Below are 12,844 nucleotides of genomic sequence, written 5' to 3'. Positions count from 1 at the left end.
AGAGTTCTCTAATGAATGTTGACTTGTCGATAACTCTGAGTTCTCTAGTAAATACTTGACTTGTCGATATCTCCAATCTTCATGTCTTCAATTTGACTTGTCGATATTTCTGAGTTCTCTAGTAGCTTTTATGAGTTCTCTATAAGTCATTTGGAGTTCTCGAGTGACTTCTCTATTAAAAACTAAATCTGTGACTTGTAGAGATCGTGACTTAGAATATTTTTCTCAAAATAGATTTATTCAACTTCAAGCTTCTTCATAATTCTTATGAGGCATGATCTTCTTGATCTTCTTCCAGATAGAATTCTTAGGCTTGACACTGTTTACAGAAAAAGACTTCAGTCTGCTCTTTTGACCTTTTTACAGACTTTAAATGTTACAAGTACAAAATATAAATTAAGATTACAATACAACTTACTTAGGGTTGTCAATTTGACTTAATCTTGTTGAAGTACAGACATGTCTTGCACAAAAAAATATGTACAGGTTTTTTTACTGATGATGTCAAAACTATCTAAATACAGAGATAATAACAAATGTACAATCTTACAGTCAGTGTTTCAGACATTAACTTTAATCTTCAACCTTGGCAAATCCAGTAGCATCGTCAAAGAATTTCTTGAGTAGATTCTCTTCAAGAACATTCAAATACATCTCCATTCTCTGTTTGATATTATTGAGCTCTTCTGTAGATTCATCATTTTGATAGATAGCAGCTCTGGGTCATCTAGACTTGATCTTCCAAGTGATAGATCATCCAGTTTCAAGAAACCAACCTTCTCTCAATTTGGATTGCAAGTAAGAACTTTTATATCAAGGGATGTAGTCACTCTGGCTCCTCCAATAGGCATATCAACATTGTTTCCAGAATCATTAATGTATTTTGGAGTGTATTTTGACTTGTAAGCCATTCCTCTCTAATTTCTGTATATCAGGTTCTTCAAATAACTAGACCATCTGGCAGTAGTAGAGTTGATTACCTTTAGTAATGTTATGACATACTCCCACTCCTGTCATGGTTTGTCTCTCATTTGCTCTTGCGAAATCTTCAACCTTTTCCCAGATTCAAGAAAATACATCATATTTTCTTTGATCTTATTTGTGTCATACGAATCAAGTACTATTTGAATTGAAAGAATCTTCTGTAAGTCTTCAAGCTTCATATTTTCTCCCACTCCTGGCAGATTCCCAGGCTCTCTGAGAATTAAAGCATTACTAGTGTAATTATTAGCATTTGGAAGTCCCAGGCCACCTCTTCTGCCAGCCATTCTTGATTGTGAATTACCACTATAGATCTTGTTAATGGTCTCAAAAGAGTCTCTTTTTGGTGCAGGTATCTTGTTTTCCCATAGTAGCTTTTTCTTCTCTCCAAAAGTCAATTTTGGTTTATCAGAGCGTGAGCCTTCTGAATCAGAGTTTAAGTCTCTTTTTGGAATAAAGTGATCAGCTTTTGTTTCTTGAACTGTACTGTCAACAACATGAGTAGTATCAGTGATTGTGACCGGTTGAATTTCAGCAATTATTTCTCCAACTTGAGTTGTGTCAGTGGTTTGTATAATTTGTAATTTCTCAGCCCAATCAGATCCATGAATCACCTTTCTTATTTTATGAACCTGATTGGCTTCTTCCTCAAGTATCTTTCCTTCATCAGCATCATCATGAGCTTGGCTTACTGAATAGACTGGATCTATCAGTGTTTGAGTTTTAGTAGATGTTGATTTCTTCTTGAACTTTGGTTGAGCCTTGGATTTTGTCTTTTCACCAACCTTCTCCTTTCCCTTATACCTCATATCAGCATTTAATATTGCTTGAGACCTTAGAACATGTCCTTCAGCTTCAGTTTGGTTGACTTCTTTGATCACTACTCCTTTTGTTGGTCTTTGTCCATGGATATCTTCATAAGGTGAGACAATATCAGTGTTTACTGGTCTCAGAGATTTGAATTCCTCTTCTATCAGCCTTAGTTTCTCAAAATCAACTCCTGGATTTTCCCTTTCAAAAATCCTTCTACTCACCTCTGAATCATAAGCTGCTATTTTAGGATCCTAGTAGAATAGAGTTATCTTCTTTCCTTTAAACTTCATTATTTGTAAAAACTGAATTGCCTCAACACCAGCTTCTATCTCCAGAATATCTTGGCCTTCATCAGCATTTGTGACTGTCAGAGTTTCTTAGTAGTCACAGTCAGTTCTTTTGAAATAATTTGTTATTTTCTACTTTTCACTCTCTCTCCACTTTTCCTAGATTGACTAGTGGTTTTAAAAGTACCACTAGATCCAACTAGATCTTCACCTTTCTTCCTAAGTGTCTTTTTTCCTCCTTTACTCCCACCATCTGGAGCATCATCTTTTTCATCAACTTTTAGCTGGAACTGCTTGATTTTAGATTTAGATATTATCTCCCTTTTTTTGGCAACATTACCAAGCAGGAGGCAAACAATCAGCTCTGTAGATTGCTGGACCTCATCCAATTTCCCAGGCATCTTTTTTTGAGCAGCTTCCAATTAACCAGATTGACTTCAATTTTGTCTTGTCTGGCAAGCATAGGCTTCAATTGCTTTTGCATTTCAAGCTCAGATTTGAATTTAGCTTCAAATAATGTATCCTTGAGTTGGTCCATTTGGTAGTTGGCTTTTGTTTGAGTATACTGAATGAACTTGACCATTACGGCTTGTTAGGTAATGAATAGAACACAGAGGGGGGATGAATGTTTTTGGATTACTTTTAAGCTTTTTGAACTATTATGGATGTGATGAACAAAGTAATCTAATCTTGTAGAGATAAAGTGTTTTAACAGAAATAATGAAACATGCACATAAACACACTATCTTCAAAACTCACTTAATTTTATATTAAAATCAAGTATGTCTTGCTACAAATTTATGGGTTCTTTGTTAATAAAGGACTCGGCTTCTTTCTTGAGAGAGTTATAAGAAATTCTAGATCTTTTTGTTATACATAAAACAAAGCATCTAGTATTTACTTGTTAGAACAGTAAACACAGGTTTTACACAGCATGCAATAGCATATACTAAACCCTACTTTAAGTTAACTAAAACTTTCTATTTTTGGCTTAGTGTATCTTTGAAAATTGTGCATGTCTGTGACTTTACTTTGTCAGTTAATCTTGGCCTTTGATCTTGTACTCATCAAGCTGCTTTTTGTAGACTTTTCAAATCAGTGATTGATATGTTTATTGATTAATAATCTTGGATCTTTAACTAGTCTGCATTTTGTACTTGAGGTTTATATCGAGATCTCCAGTTTGATATATAAAAAACTCGACATCTCGATAAGTATAATGACTTATCGAGATCTCTTATTTCTCTATAGTTGTTTTGACTTATCGAAGTTTCTGAGTTCTTTATAAGAGAATTTGGCTTGTCAAGATCTATGAATTTCTACATGTAGAAAAGACTTGTCGATATCTCTGAAATCTCTATAGGCATATTGACTTATCGATATCTCTGAGATCTCTAATGAGAGTTTGACTTGTCGATATATCCAATCTTCACATCTTTAATTTGACTTGTCGATATCTCTGTATTTCTATTGAAGAAATGACTTGTCGATATCTCTTATCTTCATATTTTCATTTGACTTGTCGATATCTCTAAGACTTCTCTATAAGATATTTTTTGACTTGTCGATAAGTCATTCTGGAGTTCTCGAATGACTTCTCTATATGACTTGATCTGTGACTTGTAGATTTCTTGACATAGAATATTTTTCTTAAAATAGATTTATTCAACTCCAAGCTTCTTCACATTATCTCTGAGGCATGATCTTCATGATCTTCTTTCAGAATTTATTCTTAGGCTTGATACTGTTTACAGAAAAATACTCCAGCCTAATCTATTGACACTTTTACAGACTCAAGTAATACAATACAAAATGCAAACTTAGATTATCATACAACTTACTTAGGGTTGTCAATTTGAATTAGTCTTGTTATAGTACATGCATGTCTTGCACAACAAAGCTGAAGCTTTAAGAAGAGTGAGAATATCGTGATTTAAAATTTGTTTCTCGGCTGTCTCCAAGTGTTGAGAAGCATGAGTAACATAAATAGGATAATTAGGATCCTTCCATTTAGAAAACCATTCCTCATCAAAACACTTCTTTGTGTATATAGCATCCAACTCAGCTAATTTCAGCTTCTTTTCTCTTTCTAACATTCCTTCAGGAAAGAAGATTTCATCAAGATCTAATTGCACATTGATTTTTGATACACCAATATCATCTCCATCATTAGGCTTCCATGAACAGATTCATCATCAACAATTGGTTCCTTGACTATTTTTGCTATTTCATCTTCAACATCAGCGATTGAGTCAGAATTTGGAGCAGTATGTGATCCCGTTGCTTTAGAAACTGTTATACCTTCAGTATTAGCTCTACATCTTCAAGAATGGTAGTCATATGAACTCGAACATCAGTATTTAGCTCTAGAATCTTAGTGCCGGTAGAGTGCTGTGGTGATTCAAGAATTATGGCTTCATCATGAGTGGTTTGTTCTTCAACTTGATCAATAGCAAGAACAGGGAGTGTAATAGTGGATGGAATAGAATTTTGAGTGAACTGCAAGAAAGTATCAGTACTTAGACATGCAGGGAAATTATTAGCACTTGGTGCATCAGAGTTTGACTAAGGGTCTATAGGCTGTGGATCAGCAACTATTTATTTAAGACTCTAAGCACCTTGTATGATTAAAATATCAACTTCTGAGAAAGGTAAGGCGATCTAAACTGTACCAACATCCCTGCAAATAAAAACATCATAATTGTCCTTATCATATAAAAATAATTGTTAACACGATGTTCAGAAACCCCAATCGTATATATAAACTAAGATTGTACGAGCGGCATCAACTATCTAATTGTCGGATACCGACTCTAAACATGTCGAAAGTGTAAATCTTCGAAGGATGAATAATGTTTAGTTGTGAAAGTTGAGCTCTTGCAATAATCACCATCATACCAGATTCGATGCGAGATTTTCAGATCTTAAAAACATCAATAAATTTTTTTTCAACCGATTCAAATAAACACCGAATAACCTCAAACATAACTAGATAAAAACATAACAAAACACGCTAAAATGAGAGACAAAACAAACACTACGAAAATAGAGAGACACAAACACCCAATAAATTAGATTTTATTAAAAAAATCAATGAGGAGAAAAAATATAAAGGGGTTGGGGTTTTTTACAGGAGAAAACTTGTAAAAGCTTCTTGACTAACTTGAAAAAAGGATAAAAACTTCAAACCCAAGAAGAAGAGGGAGGCTGATCGAGAAAATGTGTATAAGTTGTGAAGTTATGAAATTTTGAACTTAATTAACCATTGAGCGAGTTAAAACATTGTTTTGAAAAAAGTTATATTTTGGGAAAAAATTATTTGGAAAAGATTTAACTGAAAAATATGATATCATTGATAAGCATTTAAATTAAACAAGCATATACAATTTTTAATTTAACTTGTTAAAATTAAAATTATAGGATAACCTAATTCAAAAATGAAAATAATGATAAATTAAGTAATAGATTTTTCTAATAAAATTTTCATTTTTGTTATAGTTTTTATAAAGCGGTTTGAACCTATATGAAGTTTTACATAGTTAAATATTTGGCTGATTTTTTTAAAATTGTTAATTCAACTAAAAATTTTAGTTTAATACAACGATGATTTAAACTTTTTACAGTTAATAATCACGTCGAACTATAGCTATTTGAATATTAACTTAGTTTAACTCGAATTTCACTTGCCTCACAAACAATATCGAATTATAATTTTTCATTTTTTATTATAAATATATTATTATATCTTATCTTTATATAATATTTATATTATAAAAAGGATAATCATCGTTGTTTTAAAATCATCAGAAATATTTTCCAAAATTTTGAATTAATAAATATTAAATAGTAATAAGATATTAATAATTATTTTATATGTTTTTAAATCTTTTACTTAAATCAAATATATACTATATATTTGTTATGGGTAAAAAATTAGGTTATAATTATTGCGATATTTATTGCCAGGGTTCGAGAGCTCAAAGCCTTTAATGGCTGCACTTGTGTTTCGTAGCTTAAATTTTCCCTCACAAGATGCCTACGTATCTCTGTGAATTTAGAGAATCAAGCCAAAAACGCAGTTCTGAATGGAGGGGGTGAGACCCTTTATATAGATATTGAATGTCCTTGAATTGGACTAGGGTTAAGAGACTTGACGAATAAGTCTCCGTTTTAGAATAGATTTTGGAGTCCTTATACGTAGGAAGCAGATTCTTTGTTGGTTTGGGTGTCTTGGAGGCTACTCAATGAAAAATTTTATCCTCTATTGCATATACTTAATGAGCTGTTACTTCACTCTATTTATTAATTACAAAATTAATAAATTACCAATGTTTTGGGCCTCATTAATTGGGTTTCGTTACTGGACTGTATCAGGTTTAATTAATTCAACATCAATTATCCTTCTAGGCTAATTTCAGGCCCATATAATTTTGCCCCCCCCCCCAACTTTTGCAAAACCCGGTAAAGATTTCGCAGAAGTTAAAGCTTATACCTTTTCTGGCTATCGTTTTTATCATAAAATATGGAGCGACCTACACATTTACAATGATTCTCCCTTTATGATCCATCCATGTGGGCTTCCTTAATTTTCCAGGATTTTTTGGGTACCTTCTGGTATTTTTCAGGATTTTTCCTTATTTTTTTAGGAATATTTTAGTACTCACATGTATTTTCCTTAACTTCTCAAGAATTGTTTGCCCAAAAATAATTTTTGGAAATCATTTTCTAATTTTCCTGAATTTTTGGGACCTTTCCCTCTATTTCCCCTATTTTTTCGGAATTTTGAGCTATTTTTCCATTTTTAGCCCATTTTCTGATTAATTAAATAATTAGTAAATGGGCTGTATGGTGTCATGTATCCTAGGCGTGGGTCACCCCCGCCTAGGAGACAGTTTGTGAACCACGCCTAGGAATCATACCTCCTAGGCGTGGTTTGGCTTTCCACAGCTTAAATGTTTCCTAGACATCTTTTGAACAACACATAGGAATTATGTTTCCTAGGCGTGGTTTGACCTTCTTGACTTTTAAAGCCCTCATATTTCCGAGGCGTGGGTTACCTCCGCCTAGGAGACATCTTTTGAACAACGCCTATGAATTATGTTTTCTAGGCTTATAATGCTTCCTAGGCGTGGGTACCCCCGCCTGGGAGACATCTTTTGAACAATGCCTAAGAATTATGCTTCATATGAGTGGTTTGACCTTCTTGACTTTTAAAGCCCTCATACTTCCTAGGCATGGGTTACTCCCTCCTAGGAGACATCTTTTGAACAGCGCCCAGGAATTATGTTTCTCAGGCGTGGTTTGACCTTCTTGACTTTTAAAGCCTTCATACTTCCTAGGCGTGGGTTACCCGCGCCTATGAGACATGGTTTGAACCACGCCTAGGAATTATATCTCCTAGACGTGGTTTGACCTTCTTGGATTTAATAGATCCTAGGCGTGGGTTACCCCGCCTAGGAGACATGGTTTGAACCACGCCTAGGAATTGTGTCTCCTAGACGTGGTTTGACCTCTTTAAGTTTCTTTTTTCTTTAACGAAATATGATTTCTTCAAAAATCCTGGAAAAGTTTCCTCCTTCCCCCTTTTTTTCTTTTGGTTAGAACATTCTAGAGTTTTCTCGATTTTGGTAGGATATTCCAAATTTTAAATTTTGTGGGCTTCCCGCCCTTGGATACCGGGAGGCCCAAAATTTCGGCCCAATTACCTTCTATAGCCGGTTGAGTTACCAGTTAATGAGGCTATATAAGGAGGGGGTGTGAGCTCATTTTACACACTTCACTCCAACAACTTTTCTTCTACTTATTTTCCTACACATTTCTCTCATTTCTCTCCTCCACGAGGCGATTTCCGGATTCCCACGGTGTCGCATCTTTCACCATTTTTTGGGTTTTCTTGAAGATTCCATTTGAATCTTCATCTTCTTTCACTACCTTCAAGGTTTTTTGGATTTCAAGCATCCTTCGCAAGAATATCAATGGCGGATTCCGATTCTTCCCTTTCTCAGCCTCCTCAGGCAGCTCCTCGCCCTTCTAGGGCCGAGGTAAAAAATCCCTCGTTCACGCTTCCGTAATTTCTCTTAGGGATCTTTTATCTAAGTTTGGTCAAGGCTTCCCTAACATGCTCCATTTAGATGCATATAATTATCCCTCTAGATATGATTCTGATAAAGTAGGTATTATAGCCCGTTTATTTGGGATTTCTACTCCGTACAAGGCTGAGGCCCTAGGCCCAAATGATAGGGCTTGTTACCCAAAACCCGGGGCCATTCGTTTGTATAAAGAAACGTTTTATGCTGGCTTTCATCTTCCCCCACATCCTTTTATTTTTCATATTTTAGATGAAGCTCGTATCTGTCCAACTCAACTCACGCCCAATTCTTGGCATTTTATTCATTGTTATATGGCCCAATCTCGTAAACATGGCTTTGAGTCCAGTGTTTGTGTCTTTCGATATTTATTCAAGTTTGTAAATGCCCTTGACGACCAAGGATGGGTCAAAATAGTTCATAGGTCCCTTGCTCGTTCATGTTTTATCTCCGGTACTAACCCTGACTCTAATCCTGACTGGAAAAGTGAGTGGTTTTATGTTTATTTAGACGCCGAGGAGGGTTAGGACCATTTTTTCAGGCCCAATATTTCCAAAAGCGTAGATGATTCTCTGAGGGATTTGAAATTGGGGATAGACGAAGATGCGGCCATCAAGGCCATAACAGCTGATAACTTGCATCACTGTGCTCTCATCCTTCCAGAGGGCAAATTGCAAAATTTAGGTCTAAGCGAGCTGGGTCCTGAGGGTATTTCTTTCCTCTTTTTGACTCTATTGTTTATTTTCATGCATTGTCATTTTTCTAATGTTTTTTTATTTTTGCAGCTAAGGCAGCTTTGGACACTATTTTTAAAAAAAAAGAGTCACGTGCCTCTAGGGGCTCCGCAGTTGAAACTCACCGTGAAAAACGGATGAGGATTGGTGACGGCCCTTTGGTCACCATTACAGAGGTTGTTCCCACCTTCATATATGAGAGGCCTCTTAACCTTGATGAGGATACCTCCCCTTTCACTATGACCTGGGTTTATAGAGAAGGGACACGGTTGTAGGGAGTTCGGAGGCGGCCGCTATATGGTCTGAGAGTGTGGTTACACCACGTGACCAGGCTGAGATCATGGAGTCTTCTGATGATCTACAGATTGAGCGCCCTGGGAAGAGTCTTCTGATGATCTACAGATTGAGCGCCTTGGTTCCTAGGCGATAGCTTCAGTAAGCTTCCACTTCCCTTCTTTTAGTATTCTTCCTACTTGTCTTTCCTTTACATATATAGCTTACTGTTCTGAAACATGTTTTTGCAGATGAATATCTACCTTCAGGCTGCCCTTCATAATCTGAAGGAGGTGAGGACTAACCTGAATGTCGTCGAGAGGGATAGGGACATGTATCTTAAGGCCTCGGAGGCCAATTTTACTCGCTTCCTGGAGGTGGAGAAAGAATTAGCGGACGAGAAGGAGAAAGTCCATAGGCTAGAGTTGGCTGCTCAGAGGAGCCATGCTGAGGTGATTGCAGATTATAAGGCATCGCAGGACTTTCAGGAGGTTCTAAATGCTGCGTATGACACGAACTTCCCTGATACTTTCGCCACTTGCTGGGAGCAGATTGTGGGAGAGATTGGGAAGAAGGTTCCTGGGGTGACTCTCGAGACGTACCCAGTGTCTCCTATTCCTGGGCAAGGCTCTCCTGATGAGGATCTCCCGCCTTCTCCTATTACTGATACTTCAACCGAGGCCACAACTTCTCCTCTCCGGGATGTTATTCCCATGGAAGATGATCCCGTTCCCCCTTCCACTGCGGCTATTGAAGGGGGAAGCGATGATGATTTGTTTAAGGATATGGATTAGTCACCTGCTTTTGTAAGCCCATCGTGGATCTTATGTACTTGATTTAAACTTATGACTTATTTATTTATTTATGCATTTGTTTCCTTTTTATTTCCTTTGTAACTATCTTTGCATATTATATGCATATCACGCTTTACACAATCATAAGGAGAATTTTCAAGGAAAGAGAATAACAAACAAATAGTTTTAATATTAATAAAATGGGTTCGACCCTTATATGGATAAGCAAAACATAGAAATCCTAGTAATCTGGAATATAAATCTTAAAGATTCGAAATGACTTATAACAAACGGAAATATAGATCCAAAGCGAGCAAAACTTCATGGTGCTTTTGAACATTGTTGTTGCTTTAATGAGCACAACACTTCTTTTTCAATGTGCTATATATAATAGATCTTTAGATTCTGAACATGCCAGGTCCTTGGTATTTCTTCTCCTTCCATAGTCTCTAACTTGTAAGATCCTCTTCCATGAACGCTCTTAACCTTGTATGGCCCTTTCCAATTTGGGGCGAATTTCCCTTTCTGCCCAACTCCTGATGCTTCCACTTTTCTTAAGACCAGATCTCCTTGATTAAAAAACCTTTCTTTTACCGTCAAGTTGTAATAAAAAGAGGCTTTCTTCTGATACTCCACAATCTTGGAATGCGCTTCATCTCGCACTTCATCTATTGAATCTAGGGCCAGTCTTTGACCCTCCTCATTTTCCTCAGCGTTGAATGCTTGAATCTTTGGGGATGAATGCGATATCTCTACCGGTATGACTGCTTCTGCCCCATATGCTAACATAAATGGTGTTGCTCCCGTAGTGACTTTTCAAGTGGTCCTATAAGCCCAAAGTATTGGCAGTATCTCATCTACCCAGTTTCTCTTGGACTTTTCAATCCTCTTCTTCAATCCATCCAGGATAATTCGATTTGTAACTTCTGCTTGCTCATTGGCTTGAGGATGAGCTACGGAAGTGAATCACAACTCAATTTCATTCTCCTCACAGTACTTCCTGAACTCCTCATTATTGAATTGTGTTCCATTATCAATTACCAAGATGCGAGGAATTCCATATTTGCACATGACATTTTTCTACAGGAATTGTGCAACTTGCTTGGTTGTAATCTTGGCTAAAGGCTTGGCTTGATCCACTTAATAAAGTAGTCAATTACCACAATCAAGAACTTCCTTTGAGCAGTGGTCATCGGGAAAGACCCAAGAATATTCATTCCCCACATAGCAAATGGGATTGGGGAGTTTATGGAAGTAAGCATTTCCGATGGCTGCCTTACTATAGGGAGCATGCTTCTGATAGCGATTACATCTCTTCACGTATTCTTTGGCATCAACCATCATTTCTGGCCACTGAAATCCTAAACGATTAATTTATGGGCTAAGGCCCTGCCCCCCAAGTGTTGGCCACATATACCTTCATGTACTTCTTCCAGAGCAAGTCTGGCCTCGTCTGGCCTGAGGCACCTTAGATAAGGGATTATAAAAGACCTTTTATAAAGAATCCCATCAATCAAAGAATATCTTAGGGCTCGTATAGCCAATTTTATCGCCTCTATGACATCACTAAGAAGTCATCCGGTTTGTGGATGAGCCTTAATATGATCTATCCATGACCCTCCAAGCCCTATGAGGGCGACTAATTTGACATCTATGCTTCGTGTTTTTAAAACATGAAAGTACACGCTTCTAGAACTTTCTTTTATTTCTGATGAGGCAAATTTGGACAACGCATCGGCCTTAGCATTCTCTTCACTTGGAATTTGCTCGACATGGCACTCATCGAATTGAGTCATCACAACCCTCACTAGGCGCACATATTTTGCCATGATTTCATCCCTTGCTTCAAATTCTCCTTTGACTTGGGATACCACGAGCTTCGAGTCTCCACGGACTTTCGGGTTTTTAACCCTCAATGTTCCAGCTAGGCCCAGGCCAGCTATTAAGGCTTCATATTCAGCTTCATTATTCGTATTCGGAAAATCTAACTTCATAGCATATTCAATTAAGAACTCATCGGTACTTTGTAAAACTAGCCCTGCTCCACTCGAATTTATTTTTAATGCTCCATCAAAATAGAGAACCAAGAATTCCTTGTCCTTGTTCTGTCCTCCTTCATTCTCCTCTTTTCCCTCCATGTCCCGAGGTATGGTATCTTCCTGCCCCCGACTTCTTGGTTGGGGATGGTACATTCAACAACGAAGTCAGCCAAGGCCTGGGCTTTTATAGCCGTTCATGGCTTATACTTTATGTCGAATTCCCCCAGCTCTATGGCCCATTTAATCAGCCTCCCACTGGCTTTAGGACTGTGAATAATGTTTCTCAAAGACTGATTTGTTAGTACTTCAATTTTATGAGCAAGGAAGTAATGACGTAACTTTTTTGAGGCCATCACCAAGGCTAAAGCAAACTTATCAATGGTCGAATAATTCAACCCATACCCATGCATAATCTTGTTGACATAATATATAGGTTTCTGCACTTTAAGTTCATCCTTAACCAATACGGAACTCAAGGCATTTTTTGAAACAGCCAAATTTAAGTACAAAGTTTTATTAAGAATTGGTTTGGCCAACAGCGGTGCTTGAACCATGTATTTCTTCAACTCCTCAAATGTCTCATGGCTTTCTTCTGTACATACAAAGTCTTTCACCTTTTTCAAAGCCTTAAGGAAGGGCAAACACTTATCTCCAGACTTGGATATGAATCGTCTTAAAGCTGTAACTCTTTCGGTGAGTTTTTGCACATCTTTTACGGAACGTGGAGGTTCCATGTCTAAGATGGCCTTTATCTTGTCCGGGTTGGCCTCAATTCCCCTTTTAGAGACCATCAATCCTTAAAATGTTCTAGATCCTACTCCGAAAGCACACTTTGCA

The 12,844-nt window shown here is 37.0% G+C and overlaps 1 protein-coding gene across 1 annotated transcript; it reads right to left on the bottom strand.

The window, feature by feature from the left end:
• Window positions 1-10,349: 10,349 nt before the first annotated feature.
• On the bottom strand, window positions 10,350-10,757 carry LOC141674259 (uncharacterized). The gene has a single exon (XM_074480980.1). The coding sequence runs from the start codon at window positions 10,755-10,757 to the stop codon at window positions 10,350-10,352; it is 408 nt and encodes a 135-aa protein (XP_074337081.1).
• Between the last annotated feature and the right edge of the window lie 2,087 nt (window positions 10,758-12,844).

The sequence above is a fragment of the Apium graveolens genome, chromosome 7 (genome assembly GCF_009905375.1).
Source record: "Apium graveolens cultivar Ventura chromosome 7, ASM990537v1, whole genome shotgun sequence".
NCBI lineage: Eukaryota > Viridiplantae > Streptophyta > Magnoliopsida > Apiales > Apiaceae > Apium > Apium graveolens.
The sequence above is the reverse complement of the archived record's forward strand: the minus strand, read 5'-3'. Positions and strand labels throughout refer to the sequence as shown.